Source organism: Amphiura filiformis, chromosome 8, assembly GCF_039555335.1.
Source record: "Amphiura filiformis chromosome 8, Afil_fr2py, whole genome shotgun sequence".
Taxonomy (NCBI): Eukaryota; Metazoa; Echinodermata; class Ophiuroidea; order Amphilepidida; family Amphiuridae; genus Amphiura; species Amphiura filiformis.
This window is the reverse complement of record NC_092635.1, coordinates 22,527,417-22,544,980: the sequence shown is the minus strand read 5'-3', so window position 1 is coordinate 22,544,980 and position 17,564 is coordinate 22,527,417. Positions and strand designations below refer to the sequence as shown.

At 43.8% G+C, this 17,564-nt stretch overlaps 1 protein-coding gene across 1 annotated transcript in view; it reads left to right on the top strand.

The window, feature by feature from the left end:
• The window catches only part of LOC140158810 (testin-like), a 102,463-nt gene that overhangs the window by 67,794 nt on the left and 17,105 nt on the right, over positions 1 to 17,564 (top strand). Inside the window, exon 4 of the mRNA XM_072182035.1 lies at positions 14,250 to 14,465. Within this exon, the coding sequence (XP_072038136.1) occupies positions 14,250 to 14,465 (216 nt within the window). The remainder of the gene's footprint in view (positions 1 to 14,249; positions 14,466 to 17,564) is intronic.

Sequence of the window (17,564 nt, the reverse complement as noted above, 5' to 3'; positions counted from 1 at the left end):
CTTGGTGGGTACTGTAAACATTTAGAACCAAATTTTTTTAAGGTCATTTTGGGGTCATCCAAGGTCACCCACAGGTCATCTGAGGTCAAATAACTTAAAACTCGTATGGGCATGAAACTTGGTGGGTACAATAAACATTTAGAGTCAAATTTTTGGACGGCCATTTTGGGGTCATCCGGGGTCACCCAGGGTCATCTGAGGTCAAATAACTTCAAACTGTTGAATGGGCATGAAACTTGGTGGGTACAGTCAACATTTAAAGTTTAATTTTGGAAGGTCATTTCGGGTCATCCAAGGTCATCTAGGGGTCAGCTGAGGTCAAATTAGTAAATACTGTCATATGGGCATGATACTTGGTGGGTACATTCAACATTTAGAGCCAAATTTTTGGCAGGTCATTTCGGGTTGAAATTGCACCGGTTCAAATGATACGCCTCAAGGTGGAGGCATTGTGGCCGACGCTTTGCGTCGAGAACCGCGCAAGTCGAGAACCGCTCTAGTCTTCTTAAAACGCATAGAAATTAGCATACTTTGGTATCTGTTTTGGGCATGCCGAAATTGTATTTTACTGAAATGGTGGATATTTTTTATCAACTTCTTCACATTTATAATACAATTGTACATATCCAGGGGGTCCCTGTGGTGAATTTATGGTACTTATAATGTTGGGTCAAAACGCACCCAATTTAGGATGATATTCACCCAACTGCACCTCTACTAGTGAAAAATCTTGGCAACACTAACCAATTTCAAGAAAGAGCAAAAGCAGGCCATATCCAGTGACACTTTGGTGATCAGGTATCAGTTGGAAGGATCTTTGAGGAAATTTTATCTGGAATGTCTGCAGGAGATCTTCGGATATTATTATGTTGTAGTGTTTCTGGGACACCTCCTACTCACTCACTTCAGAAGGTTTGGATTGCATTGAGTTGATTTGTTTTGCTTGTAGTTAAATGTCAATGTTGTCTGGCAGTAATGAATGGAAACTTTTTCCTTGTTTTCATTCCTATCTATAGGTGAACCATGAACATTGGCATTTTGTTTGTTTTCGTAGTCAGCATGGATAGTAGATTTAAAGTAATTGTCTATGATATGGTTAGACTCAGTACACCGGTCGATCTTACCGCTTCCGATGTTGATTAAGATACTTCTTGCATCGATCCCGAGATGCGAAAAACCAATAGTCATTTTGTCCCACATAAATGAATAAATAACAAAACCCCGATCCCCGAGTGGACTCACCCATTCGGTGACGTCACACACGATAATCACCCCTTATCCTCCTTGGTTTCTAGATGAGATAGACGTGTGGATTTTTCTTTACCAACGCTAAGTATCATTACGAACCAAAGGATCTAGATATACAGTTTGTTTGTTACACTGAGGTAAAAACCAACCAGTATAGTCGCTAGGGAGATAGTTTTGACGACATTTTTCGTTTAGAAAAGTGACAAAAACGATCCAAAAACTTAGCTTGTATGTGTGTTTCCGTTCATATACGGGACACACGTTTTCAAAATGGCCGCCCTTAGGACGCCATTTTATTTTTGTTCTCACGTAAAACAACTATAACAGACTAGTAAGTTACAATAGATGTTTGTACAGTACTGTGTATACATGTATGGTGAGTGATTATCGCTATGTTTATGGTGTGCTCTATCGTTATATCTTTCAGTGCGCGTCTGATGACGCCGAGTTACTGCTAAGAGTTCGTGGGTTTCAAGGACCAGCCTGACAAATCTTCCCCAAAAGGTTTTCAGTTTTTCATCCCTTTGTATATATATTTTATATCATACCACTACATCAGCGTCAGCCACTGTGCGTGTGGGTCTGTTTATTGGGCTTGAGCTTGTGTTCGGGGTAGTGCTGTACGCCTCCCGATTACTACAATGTCTAGGCCTTGTCAATCATGCCCTTCCTTGTGGCAGAGTGGGACCCGCATCCACTCTGCTACACCCACAGGGATTGCTCTAAATCAAATAAGTGTGCTTCCTTTTGCATAGGCTTATCGGACATCCACTTCGAGGATTTAGAAAGTAGCGCTCGTTTAGGTCTTCGGCACAGACAGAAGACGAAGACTAAGAAACAGAAGCCTACAGGTAAGATTGATATGGTAGGTACTAGCGAGGCAGGCAAGGGCCACGCTAAGGTAACCTCTGGGGCTCCGGTCCCGGGCAAGCAGGCGGACCCTCCGGGACTGCTAGCGAGCCCGAAGGCCTAGCAGCCAGCGTAAAGCACTGACTTTACGTCTAAGCTAGTAGCAGGCAGCAGGGCGGTACTTGCCCTAACAGGCGAGTACCAGTCTACCAGTGAGATCTCTAGCGAGCTTCTTGCAGGTGGACACCCGTCTATTGCTGGCGAACGAGCGGGTCTAGCACCCGCGGTAGTAGCCGGCGACGGACAGTATGCCAAGGGTACCCGGCTTGCCTGGGTTGAATCTAGCATACAGCGTGCAGCGGACTTGCCTCGGCCGGTCTGTAGCACGCAGCGTGCCAGTGGAACCCGGGCTTGCCTGGGTTGATCCACGGCACGCAGCACGCCTTTCGCTCCCGCAAGGGTCGTAATGAAAACGTGCATGGGTTTAGCAGAGACGATACCGGGGCTAACGCTTCAGGTGTAGTCTTAGCAGAACCAACTGGGGTTGTCACACGGCAGCGCTCCATGGTGGGACCGCCGAGTGATTCCCTGGGCCTTGGAATGGCTGCCGGCTGTCCTCCGGGACTGGCGAGCGGCTATAGCGGGGTGGGGCTCGCAGTCTCTCACGGGACAGCGACCCAAGTGCAAACAGTGGCAGCTACCGAGACGAGCTACGACTTGACTTCAGTGGTAGCCACTATGCACGCCGCCATAGCTGCCGTGAGTGGTCCGCCACACACAGCGACCTTTGGGCGAGGCTCAAGAGGTTAGGGTAGGTAGTTTGAACAGCCTGGCTGATCAACAACCCACTTATGTCCTCGAGAGCCAGCAGAGCGTGGGTGATCCATTACAGTCAATGGGTCAATTACCCTCTTATGATCGATCACTATCTATTCAGCGGAGCATGGCTCCATTGATTGATACTGCCTATTCAGGTAGCGAGGTGACTGATCGAGGGTATACACGCCAGCTACCCGTGATACTAGGCAAGCTCCTTTTAGCCAAGGGACAGCCAGTATAGCGGGTACCCATACACACGGCTTGATCCTCTAGCGGGGACGCTGTGAGGCATGGGTACAGTGGTGCGCGGCCGGGAGCCCTACCGGGCACCTACGCTACAACCACGCAGGTACCGCAGTACTGTCCTGGTTACCACAGTCTCTGTGGCAACAGGGGGAGGCGGTACTGGTACTACCGCTCCATGGGGTTTCCTGGTGGCGGATCCTTTCAGGGTCAGCTACCAACAGGGTATGCCCGTGGTATCCGCCGCAGGGTCGTTTCTTCCACGGTCTTCCACCGTGGCAAGTGCCGCCCAGCGTTGGGCAAGCAGTACCACCAGTTGTTACCCAACCCGGCGGCGAGTGGCTAACCCTGATACAGCTCAGGGTAGGCCGCACACTGCTATGGCTAGGGCGACAGCAGCGAGGCGCACGGATCCCGGGTGCTATAGCTAGCATCTCGGGTCTAGCGGGAGTACTCCCTCTTCTGCTGGTGTTCAGTTGGCTAGCCACACGGTGGCGACACCTCCCTGTCCACCTTCAGATGCCCGTGTTGTCAGATCTCTTCCTCATCAGAGAGTGAGTCAGAGTCTGAAGGCGAGGGAAAGGAGGCGGAACACGAAGCCAGTAGCGACTCACAGTCTGTTGAGACTGTGCAGCTAGCTTCAGGTATCCTTCCCCGCTTCCCGTGAGGAACTTCGCTAGCAATGGTCTGCCTGCGGACACCGCTGAGGTGATGAGCCGTGTGGCCCAAGGTTTGGGCCTGGCTTTCTCTCAGGAGGAGTCCGTTCAGGAGGACCAGGGCATCTTTTCAGTAGGATGCCCAGCTAGCGCTGCGTCCACACAAGGGTCGCCTGCACTTGCATTCCCGGCGGACCTCAAGGGTAGGTTTCAGAGGGCTGTCAGGCTCGCTGGAGCTTTCGACGCCGCGTGCTTGCATCGCTTCCACTGCGTGTTTCGCAGGAGGACTACTGAAACCTACCTCAGGGTCCCTGACATGGATCCAGACGCGTTGCCAGCGCCTGCCGCTGGCGGCCAAGGCGCCGGGTCGCTTCTCCCCAGTGGGAGGAGGAGCTAAAGCTCATCGATAAGCGAGCACGCCGCTATCAGAGTCTCTAGCGTCGCTACCACGCTTGCCGAGCACCTCGGTAGGAAGGTAGCGAACGACCACGGGCAACGTCCGAACTCTTCCGCGAGGTTAATCTGTTAGCGGTGCTAACAGCTAACCTCAACGAGAGTTCTATGGGCCTAGCCCATAGGATGTCATCTCGCCGCCGGGAAAATGCCTGTCTGTCCCTCCAGTCAACTTACGGCTCCGACTTTGCTGATGCAATGAAGAAGTCAGACTCGTGGGACAGGGGCTACTTTTGGACAGGCCTTTTGCGCTACGGTTGAGGACCGGGCAAAGAAGGCCACCAATGAGAGCACTCTGAAGAAGTCGGAGGCTGCCCTGACCAAGGGAAGGGCAGTAAAGAAGAAGCACAAGAAGAAGAAGTCTTCTAAGCTGCTTCTTCAGCGCCAGCTCCGCTTCAGCAGGGACGCGCACCACAGACTACACCCGAGCCCGAGGCTACTCCAGCACCTCCCAAAAAACTGGGAAGCGCAAGAGTAGTGCTGGACCAGTATGGCAAGCCCCCTAAGAAGAGCCGTTCTTCTAAGGGTGGCAAACCAGATCGGTCCTGAGGGCACGGGCGGTCGACAGTCCATGCCGGCAGGCCTTGGACTTCCACAGGGATTCCCCTGTGGGCGGCCGCTGATGCATTACGCCCAGAGATGGCATGCCATCTCACCGGGCGCCTGGGTATTGTCAGTGGTCAGTGGGGTTACAGGCTGGAATTTACCAGCCACCCTCGTGCGCCTGCACGATTCAGAGGTCCACGGTAGTGCCGCCAGACGGCCCCCAGCGCCGGGCACTACTGTCAGAGATCACTCAGCTTCTCACGAAGCAAGCGATTGTCCCGGTCTACCCCCTTTCACCAAGGGTTTTTGGAGCACGCTTTTTTCTGGCTCCAAAGAAGACCGGCGACTGAGGCCCATTCTGAACCTCAAGCCGTTGAACGAGTTCATCAGGCCCAAGAGGTTCAGAATGGAGACTCTCGCCGGTGCTAGCCTGCCCCATCAAGGGTATGTGGCGGCATCGCTAGATCTCTCGGACGCATATCTGCATGTTCCGATCGCACCTCAAGATCAGAGGTTTCTCACGCTTCAAGGTACAGGGTCAAACTTACCAGTTTCGATGCTGCCATTCGGCTTGTCCACCTCCCCAGAGTGTTTACACTCCTGGTCAGGGCGGTGGCAGCGCATCCTGAAGCGCAGGGGGAGTCAACATGTGTTGCTACCTGGACGATTGGGTCATTTACGGACGCTCGCCACTGGAGACACAGTGTCTCGTGGAGTTAGTAGTCCGTGCGGTGCGAGACCTGGGATTTCTGATCAACGCCAAGAAATCCAATTTGGTCCCGACGCGAGACACCACTATTCTTAGGGGCCCAGATCAACCTCAAGGAGGGGATCGCGGGCGCCTCACCGAGAGGGTGACGAACATGGCGAGGTGTGCCCGACTCTTGGCCGAGTCAGAGGGAGCACCCGCTGTGGCATGGATGAAGGTTTTGGGCCTTATGGCCAGTATGGTGACCTCGTACCGTGCTGCCGCTTTCACATGAGGCCTATACAGCTACACCTTCTAGCCTTTTACAGGCCCAGTCGTCACCCAATATCCCTCGCGGTTCCGATGTCGGAGATCGCGCGAGAGGCACTCTGGTGGTGGACCCATCAGCCCACTTTGACTCCAGGTGTCAGGTTCCCTGCACCAGCGGTGCGCCACGTGGTGACGACCGGCGCGTCAAAACTGGGCTGGGGGCCACATCCACGAGGACTCAGTCTCGGGCCTATGGTCGGCCACGGAGACGGAGTTCCATATCAACCTTCTCGAACTTTGGGCAGTGGAGAGAGCTCTCCAGCATTTCGAGGAGGTGAGCGTGGGATCTCATATCGTTGTCCAAACGGACAACACAACCGTGGTGGCCTACCTCAACAGACAAGGGGGCACAAGGTCACCACGGTTGTGCCTGCACGCACTACGCCTGATAGGGTGGTGCAAGGCCAGGCAGATTACGTTGAGAGCGATGCACATAGCGGGAGTCACCACCATCCTCGCGGACGATCTGTCACGAGGAAAGGTGTCGGGACCTACAGAATGGTCCCTTGCTCCGCAGGTCGCCCAGGACGATCTTCGGTGATGTACCACCCTCGATAGATTTGTTCGCATCTCATCGCAATCATCAGCTGCCGGTGTACTGCTCGAGGGTCGCAGACCCACAGGCATTCGCCGTGGGCGCTCTGTCCGTGACTGGGGAGGAATGACTGCTTACGCTTTCCCCGATCTCGCTACTCGCAAGGGTGGTGACCAAGATCGGGAGGGAGGATTGCAACGTCATTCTGATAGCACCGTTCTGGCCGAAACACCTGTGGTTTCGACCGATGGTGGATCTACTAGAGTACTCCCCGAGTTACCAAATCTACTCCGGATGCCCGGAGGAGAGGTACCAAGTCTACCACTAGAGCACCTGCAGTTAGCTGCATGGCCCTTATCAGGAACGTGCGGCGGAGGGAGGCTTTTCATCAGAAGCTGCTTCTCTCATCGCCGGGGTAGACGAGAGTCTACCCTCCGTGCGTATAGTCAGCGTTTGGCTCCCTACTACGCATGGTGCGATGAGAGAAATACATCTCCCACTAGAGCCTCTGTGCCTCTAGTGGCAGATTTTCTGACAGAAAAGTTCAGGTCAGGACTTCAGCAGGCAACGATAGCCAACTATAAGTCAGCCATTCTCTCGATTCATCGAGGATTCAAGACGGGTCGACTATCAATTCAGATGGGTCCCTAAGTCTTCTTCTCGACGGTATGTTCAACGAGCGCCCGCCGAAAGGAAGGTGGTCCCTCCATGGGACCTCAACACAGTCTTGGAGTATATAAAGGTTCCCCCTTTTGAGTCCCTGTCAAAAGCGTCCTTTAAATACGTCACTCTTAATGCGGCCTTTCTTCTGGCGTTGGCTTCGGACGGCGCTGCTCAGAGTTGCACGCAGTCTCAAGTCAGCCTCCGTGTTACTAACAACGGGCGACGCTGTTTCTTCGCCGGATTTCCTTGCAAAAATGAGCGAAGTACATTCCGACACTCGCCTCTTCCTCCCCAGTATTGGGCAGGGTTCTGGCTCAATAGCCGAAGACAGGTTGTGGTGCCCGGTGAGGCGCTACAGCACTACCTTGGCCGAACACAAACCTTAAGAGGGGCTCATGACCGCTTATTTATCACTCACGCAGAACCGCACGGTCCAGGCGCTAAACAGACTCTGGCACGGTGGCTGGTCCAGGTGTTGAGTGGACTCGGGCGGCAAAAGACGCTTCGCCCAAGGCCCACTCAACCAGATCTATCTCATCTTCGTGGGCCTACCATAGGGGGTCCCCATAGAAGAGATTTGTCAGGCTGTGTCTTGGAAGAACCCGTCGTCCTTTTCCACGGTTTACTACAAAAGCGTAAACCAACGACCAGGCGATAAGTTCTCCAGGGCTATTCTGCGGAGATAATATGGTGGTTGGGTATCAGGTGTTTTATGGACAATCAGAATTCCAACATGGTAAGAACCAGTGTTTCTATTTCTTAACCACTGAACTTTCAGTTCAGGGTTTTTATCTGTTCACGTAGTCTTTCTGTTTCCGGCCGTGAGGGGGGGATAGTTTGACCTCGCGATTACCATGCTACCCACTCTCCCGATCCTTATCAGATGCTGGCTAATCTTGTACCTCCATCCGTCGGTTACTTGCTAGATCGATCTTTCAGATGTTGATGCAAGAAGTATCTTAATCAACATCGGAAGCGGTAAGATCGACGCGTACTGAGTCTAGTCCCAAACAAAAATGTTTGGTAGACTCATAACGTGCGATCTTACCTTTCCGATGTTGATTATCCGACCCCGCCGCCCCTACAAGTTTGGCCGAGTAGGGGCTGCCCAAGTCGGATAAGGGGTGATTATCGTGTGTGGCGTCACCGAATGGGTGAGTCCACTCGGGGATCGGGGGTTTTGTTATTTATTCATTTATGTGGGACAAAATGACTATTGGTTTTTCCGCATCTCGGGATCGATGCAAGAAGTATCTTAATCAACATCGGAAAGGTAAGATCGCACCGGTTATGAGTCTACCAAACATTTTTGTTTGGGACTAATTTATGATGCCCATGCATCATCATGATCATATGTCTCTGACTAAAATTTAACCATGTGTGCTATTTATGAGAACTCAAATATGAACTGAACATGTTCAGTGTGGATGGGGGTGTGGGGTGTGTGCATTTGTAAACACTGGTAAATGAGATACATGAAAACCCCTTCATAACTGTGGATACCGCCAACCATGGACATCTCTGCAGTCATTTGTAGTATTATAATTCATTTGCATACAAATTAGTGAAAAAAAATACACAAAATGTCTGTGTTAGAACACCTCTGTATTTTTTTATATGTGTGGGGTGTGTTTGGAAGAGCAGGACTGGGCACTTGAATTATTTTAGCCTACACATATTGTTCATGCACAGCTATCCAACTATTAAAAACCAAAAGTAAATGTTCCTGAACCTCCAAATTTGTTGAATCAGCAATTTCATTTAAAATTGCAATATGCAAATACATGAACCGTGAACACGGTGAATGCTTCTTGGGAATATGTCACATAAATATGCACATGATGATGTATAATACACACTTGAATTTGCATGTAGTATATAATTTAACCTAGATTGGCTCTACATGTCTTTGCTACTTACCATAGCTGTCATTGCTGTGAAAAGCTGTGAAAACATAATGGCAGTGTTATCATGGAAATAGTAAAAAAAGAAATTAGTAATGCATAACATGTCAGACAACATTAGTATTCTGTGATTCTTATCAAATTTGATGTTGATGAGAGATGGAATTTGAAGTTAATTAAATAAGTTGTACAGAAATGACTGAATTTATGCAGCGTAAGTTGGGACTTAATTTATGCACACATAATTCTTGCCTATTACGACCGATAATAGTAGGCCCCCCATAATGGGTCGTACCAAAGATCTTACAAGCTATTGCTGAAGGTGAAATTTCACACACACCCCACCCACACACACCCCTATTTGAAATGGAAGTTTTCTATTTGAAACCAATACACCCTCTGTGGAAGACTTTGGCTAAATCTTTCCAGGGGGAGCATGGATTTCACATGGAATATACCGTAAACGTTCGCCTAATGGTGCTATGGGCTCCCTTGACATAACTGGAATTTTAGGCACAACCTAAAAGTGCCCTCCCGTAAAATTCCTACCAGCAAAAAAGGGCACTTATCTTTAATGCCTGTTGGAATTTTTGAGGAGGGAGCTCTCTATTTGCACATGAAATTTACCCCAAGACAAAGGAGCCTAGGTGCGCCATTAGGCGAACGTTTACGGTATTGCACTATTAGTCCATTTGACATTGATCTTAAATTTTCCAACTGTAAATTAATAATAACTGCAAGTTATTTTCATTTTATATGAACAATACCTCACTTAGAAGAAAACGTTTCATCATTCAACACTGGATTGTTTTTGTACTTAATTGCATAGACATACTGTACATTATGTTTCTAATGAGATGAATTTTCTGCATAATGCTGGCTAAGTGATTAAATTGGTCTGGTAGAAACTGAGATGATACTCACCAATATGGCTAACAGCAACCAGATTTAACTGGAAAACATTTAATAATAGGAACATGGTAATGAAAATGGTGAAGGCAATTTTGTGTGGGGGTGTGCGTGTGAATACATTAGACAGCACTAGGTGCAGAGTGCTGATTGGTTACAACAATATCACATGACATCACACCCTGGGGGGCACTTACATTTCAAGTTATATCACACACATACCAAAAAAAAACAAGTAAAAAGGGTCTTTTTTTCACGGCCAGGTTTGATACGCGAGTATCTCGCTTAGGGTATCAAAAACAGCAAAAATGGGGGAAAAGGGTACCTTAAGGGCTCGGAGAGCGATGTTTTCACATACTTTTTGTGGGACCTGAGAGCACATCAGACACATCGAATTGCATTTTGAATACAAAGAATATCCTTCTGATATCAACTTTTTTTTAAGTATGTACTTAAACTTATGTAGCTGGAATGAAAAGCTGTCTATCATATGAAAATTTTGACCTTTCATATTGAAGATATAGATTTTTTCCCAAAAACACCAAAAAAATGTAGGTAAATTGAAATTACATATAGCATCAAAAAGCGTACCTTCTGTTGTTCAATACATATGATAGATATAATTTCATAACACTGTTGTTCTTGAACATTTGTTCATATTTTCCACCCTAATTAATTTTGATATGATCACAATGGCTGTCTGTTTACAAACTATTGGGGTGTCCTTCAATTGTGTTAAAATAGTGCATGTTTTCACAACCATGTTTTACCTACTATGAGCAATCGATTTTGTATCACCTATGATATGTGAGCACATCAATGGCTAGAATTGTGGTTAGAATTGTCGCTTCTGGTGCGGGAGGTCCCAGGTTCGAGACAAAAGATATTTCTTATAAAATTATAAAATTCTACTCGGCATACTACATTGTCTTCCTAGTTACTGTTCTTGATTAATTTTGATCTGCACACCCCACGACAACACATAAAACAATATTCAGCTCAAATTTATGATCATGCAGTTGACCCATGAGATCGGATAAAGACCTTCAATCGGTGGATTAATCTTATTTCTGCTATATTTTTGTACAAGTTGTCCTTGATATTATAATCTCATCCAATAACGTGTGTCATATTTTTTAATCCGACAGCCAAACAAAAGACTTTTTTCTCACCATTCAAATTAGTCATTGAATTCAGCACTCATTACATCAGACTTGGAGGTAGCATGTAATATTTAAGAAGTAATCCTCAGACACACTTGATACACGATACAGTTTTATTTGTCGTATAAATCACAAACTCTATAAATACTCTCTAGTATCAAGGCAACCATCAATTCTTACTCTCAATACAAATACAGATCTGTGATTCAAATAAGCCGTTGGAAGTCGGCACTTAGCATCAATCGCACATGCAATATGTAGGAAGCAGGGCTCGGAGGCATTTGGGATGTAGCAGTTGTCAAAATTGTAGCATTTGTACAACACACAATGTTGCAAGCTACTCACACCTTATGGTGGTAAAATACCCAGGGCATGCTATGATATGGCAAATGTGCAAATATAGATCTGGTATATACCATAGAATTCTGTCTACTGAGCATATGCCTCTAAATTAATGGGGTTTTTAACCTACCTCCACTATAAATAGATTGGTCTTACAATAATACATGTTTGTACAGCCACCTGTATCAGTAATATACTTTCTCAAACTCCAAATAATGTATTTGTGGACTGTTTACCTTTTGTCTCGTTCATAAAGAAAACCCAACCATTTAGAGGCATGTATGCTTGTAGATGGAATACAGTACATGGTAAACAGTCTATTTTGGTGCCAACTTTCTTCCAACGCTCACTGGCTTTTTACAAGTATTTATGAGTTTCAAGACAAATAGCTACTCGATAGTGCAATTGGAACCCTAAAGGAAGATTTGAGATATGATAGTAAAAAAATAAAAATTAAATTTATGAACTGCTGTTTGTCAGTACCAAATCATTGAAGGATACCAGGGTCTGATGCTAAGTACATGTATGCTCATTAATAGTACATTGGATTCCTGTTAATTTTTCATCTTTGAATCCTTGTAACTCCCCATGGATGACTGCATAAATGGGTTTTGCCAGAAGAGGCATGTTCCATATAATTTTAATATATGATACATAGTGTGTCTTGTCATAATATAGGTTCTACCCAGGAGGGTGAAGTGTTCTGTTTCACTCATTACTTTCTGGCAAATTCTGATATGATTTTAGCATTAGGGTGCTCAGTGTTATCCCATACACTATGCAAACCTGTTCATTCACTTGGATGAAATGATATCATCTTTGTAATGTGGGTAGGAGAGGGGGGTAAGTAAATGGCATTGTAGGGCAACGAACCTTTCATACTTGTGAATTTGGCCTGGCCTTTTTACGTGGGTCAAGCATCAACACTGACCGATACTCGCGCTTCGTTTATGGCATAAAAAGTACAGGGTCACGTCAGGATCGTTCAATGCTATGCGGCTTGGTTAGCGATGAGGCGTTGATGGTTCATAGCTTTTCATTATGTGGTTCAATATAGTCATGGGAACGTTAAACGCATGAACCGTTAAACGCATACGCATGATCCGTTAAACGCTTAGCAATTGTGGTAAACGTGCATCACGTAAGTCATTTTCGACCTTCAATTTTCCATTCTTCAATGCTAATCAACAGTTGAAAGTAACAAAATCTGAAGACGACCTTAATAATTTACATTAAGGGAAGACGAGGTATTGTTGGTCGAAGCAACCTAGAAATTGATTTTCATTATCTAGATCAATATATTATTGAAAAACAACACCTTGATGTTTTGCAAAAGTTCATTCTACAAATCGTATACTTTGCAAACTTGCTTAATTTATTGTTGTAAATGAGTTATGTACGCTTTTACAAAAGTGTTGTTGTTTCAGCCCTCTTTACAACGTAACTAAAGAACCGCAGCACCTATCAAAGTATATCTGTGATATTTTCATTCTTCTACACACTCGCTATGAATTGAGCAATGGACTTTTTGCCAAAGCTCACTACCATTCGTAAGATGCTGTGAACTACCAAATCACAACAGTTTAAAATAATCAATAACCTTAAACTTGCTCAAAACATTCATTATTTAACACTATAATATGTCGAAATAATGCATAATTGCTGACATGGTTGGGTTGTTGACTTCGCAAATTTTACCTTATGTACTGCGCCATTGGTGCTAACATATTCTGTTAGAAATTCCGGTTTTGAGAGGTGCACCGCACCTATCGTATATTCATGAAATCTTTCCGTCAGACGGGGCTGGATCAATGCGTGTTAATACGTTAAACGCACGCATCACTGATGTGTTAAACGTGTAGGAAAATAAACGGAATAACCCATCCCTAGTTCAATATGCCAATCAGAACCCTACTTCCTTGTTCACATTGTGTATGCGCTAAAGTGTTGAAAATAAACCTTTTTGCTGAGTATTGTAATGATAGTATAGGCAGATGTAAATGGATACGTTAATTCGAACCTTGAATCAGCATCCAGAACATATATCTATAAATAATAGAAAATATACTATGGATTCTCTGCTTTTTATATCAAATTGATTCAGAAATTTACACAGCACACTGCACATCCTTAGTACTCTTGGAAATTTAGAAATACAAGAAATGTGACACTTGGTGTATTATTTCCATCATAAGTATCACCTGTTTGTTGCACAATTTGTTTTTGCCTCCACTAGTGCAGGTAACATTACAGAATGTACAAAGATCATAGCTTGTAGACCTTTTCTCTGAAATTTGAGTAGAAGTATGAAAATAATTTGTCAACTGAGATAAATCAGTCTTCTATAATTGAAAATTGCATATGCATGGGGTAGTTTTCATTTAATCAATTGTGAAATACTTATTTTCGTATACCAGTGCTGCAAAAGTTGCATTTTTTGTTTATGTCATTTTTCACACTTACCGATTTTGAGATAAATCATTGGTTTTAAATTTGTGATTTCGAGTATTCTTAGCATTAAAGAACACATTTTTGTGTTGTTATTTTATACCTGTGGTAGCTGAGTTCAGGGCGAAACTGCCTGAAGAAGTATAGGTTTCCTGCATTCAAAAATTTATCTTGTTGTATGCATGTAATTATATGCAGACATCTTCTGGTATTTCTTGCCATATTTTAACTGTAATGAATGCTTTCCTCAGTCATTGTCAGTAGTGCCTGGAGCATCCATAAGGGGATAAGTCACATTATTTATTTATTTGAAAGTGATGCTTTGAACTTACAGTCAACCCCTATTTCTATAGGGTTAAGTAGTACCAGTATTCTGTGAGAGTTGTTGTATTTTAAGAACACCGATAGATAAATAATGGTTCTCTGTTTTGTTCTTTTTCATCAATTTTGCAGGCCAAGAGATACATGGAAATGTTGCCTAAAGAGAGCCAGCCAATCGAGGGCACTGAGGGCGCACAGAGACGTAACCAACAGATCCATAAGCAGCTTCCTGAACACGACCAAGTCCCAGAGCTGTGCAAGAATATGTCTGAGAAAGAACAGGAGAAGATGTTGAACTTTGTCAAAGATGTCAAGGAGAAGGCTGTAGGAATTGGACAGGTTCAACAGGTAATAGACTGATCCATGCCATTTGAAATATGTCATACCATGTGGAAGACTTTTTGGAAGATTTCAGAAAAGTCTTCCACAGAGGGAGTATGTTTTTCAAATGGAATGTGTTTTCAATTATCTTGAAACCCATACTCTCCCTGTATATGGCTTTACCTATATCTTCCAGTTAAAATATTATCTTTTCTATTTGAAACCCATACTCCCAATGTGGAAGACTTTATAGTTAAATCTTCCACAGGGGGAGTTTGGATTTCAATTGGAATTGCCTAATATTATCCCCTTCTCGTAAGTGGAGAAGAAGTTGTTAGAAAGGGCAAGAAGTTGTATGCTACGTTTCTCCTCATATTTGGTGGTGACGTTAGTACTTTAACATGGTTTGCGCCAGAAGTGTACCAACAAACTGCTCTTGTATACATGTGCATACACTCCGATTGCGCATGAGATTGATGTGTGCGACCAGCAAATAAGCACCGACACCTACCAAACTTGAGCGTAAACAGGGTATAGCTACTTGTACGTAAGAATGTATTCTAACACAGAAGAAGAGAAGATATGCAACTGCATTAGCCTTCAAGAGGGAAGTTTCAACTCTAAACGTTTCCAATACAGGTGCTCTACTCTCTACAATAACTGGTCTTAGAGAGCAAGCAAATAGCATTGGCAGAATGCGACACTATCGTAGAGTGCATTTATATTCTTTGCACTTACTATAGTGTTGCATTCTAGCAATGAAATTGACTTTCGAGAGAAAAGGGTCGCTATTTGGTAGGTGTTAGTACATGATCAAAGATATACTAACTCTGTTTGCCTCTCCACTTAGTGTTCACATTGATTTGTGATGCTCACTGAAACCCTTAACATGTTGTAGAGTTTAGTATTCAGTGCAGAAATATATATTGAGGTCTGATGGGTAATGTCTAATACTAGGATACTTAGTGTGAGGTTGTCGGCAAGATTAAAAGGGGAAAGCAAAATTGTGTCAAACTTAACCTGCACTTTACCCCAGGAATCTTTAATAGTGTGATTTCCCTCTAGAACTAAAAATTTTTGCAACAAATTTGCTAATTTTTCAATGTGAAATGGGTATGTATTGAATTTACAGAGAAAAACAAACCCACATGATATTCTAGCCTTTCAGTCATTGAGAATTGTCGGAACTAGAAATAGCTCCAAATGGAATAAGCCTTTGGCACACATTAGTCAATGCAGCCAACTAGTTCTTGACGTGATTCTTGATTTTTCTTTGTAATGAAATTATTGATGAGGTTTAAACATTTCATCTCCACCAGGGATAGTAGTAGTAGTTTGTTACCCCATCTCATGCAGATGCAGCTGTACAAAACGCATCATGAAATTATAATTGTTTTAAAATATTTGAAATGATACATGTTGCTGTATTTTATTTTTAATCTTCATATGAAGTGATTTCAAATGAGTACAAACATGCCTAGTATTATTTCAATATCTCTTGAGACAGATATAGTAGTAGACTTTTACATGGTGACAACAGACTATCGCAGCCCCTTGTAAATACTCAATACTGTATGCATGCATGGTAGCGTTTCAATTTGTCGTTGCTAAAGGAGACATTGTGAGCGATTGAACGGACCTTCCCCTCTGCCCATCTAGATTTAATTGAATCGTATCAATTGATGCTCAAAAGGCACTGCACTGCCATTTTGTGTATGTGTGTATACGCTTATTGTGTGCATGGTGACCCCAATATTATTACATCCCGTATACAAGAGATCAGCATTTTATTTTTGAACTGGGTGGTTGTTTGATCACTTACAATATTAATATGAGTTTTATGTACAATAAGTGGGGTACTTTCCCTTAATAAATATGACAGATGAACCCATTAGTCTCTTTAACTGATGCAAAACAAGCAATTAATCTTGGGATGTAAAAGACACACAACAAGCTAATATTGAAATTATAAGATCTAATTTTAAATTTATTTAAATAAAAGCCAGTAATTTTCCTTTGCCAAAATATTGTTAACACATTTAAAATAGAGCTCAACTAAAGAAAAAATTCTCAGCTGTGGAAAGGTTATTATATCAAATGCCTGAAAAGGTTCCAAGAGAGAAGCTCATGGCTTATAGAGTGAGGAAATGGGGCATTCGTACTAAGGAGGAAACTTTCAATCATAATTTTATTGGATTGTATCAAATGCTGATGACTATAGGAATGAAATCTATAATTGGCATAGAAATAAGTATTAGAATGAAACTTTTTTACAGAAATAAATTTGGGCTTTTGGTAGGTTTCATATAAATCAGCTCTTGCAGCTCAATTTCACATATCTTCACATGTAGGTGTTCACCCACACAGTTCCAACACCTTGCTGTGTATGTGGTAGGCCATTTAACCACTGACCCATGAGACACTCCTTCTACATCCGGTATTGGACACCCAAATTCAGATCATGTTGCTATCACTATGAACCACAATGGCCTCATCCTAATGGCATTGTTCAATAACCTCAATTAAACAATCAAAGTGCAAAATTTGACCTCAAGTTGAAGAGTATGAGTTTTTGTACTCAAATTTTCAAAGGTCATTCAGTGAATGTGCAAATTGTATCGGGTTATAGAACTGAGCCCTGATAGATGAACATGTTCTGGATCCTAGTGTATGTCTTAACAATCGGAGATCAAGTCACACTTGACTCCTAAAGATTAATATATAAAAATAACTTGCATTCTTTCCCACAAAGTATAGATTTTTTTTACAGTTCTCAAAAACCATACCATATACTGGCAAGCTTACGAAGTGTCAAACCTGGTAGTTTAGTGTATGTTATAACATGCCTTTACAGCAGGAAATAGGCTGGTTAGCCGAGATACTTGATACAGGTGCTACATTAAGAACATAATGAAAACCTGCCAAAGGAAAGAGGCCACAAGCACTTCCATTGCACAAATCGGGCGCTAGTATTTTTCTTAAATTTTTGAATACAGTTGCAAGGTTTGTCAATAAAATATATGCCTCGATTGTTGAAGATTCCTTAAGTTGTGATGATGTCTCAATAACTTTGCACATGTATATACAATTTATGCCTTAAATTGTTAGTATAGTTGCACACAAAAC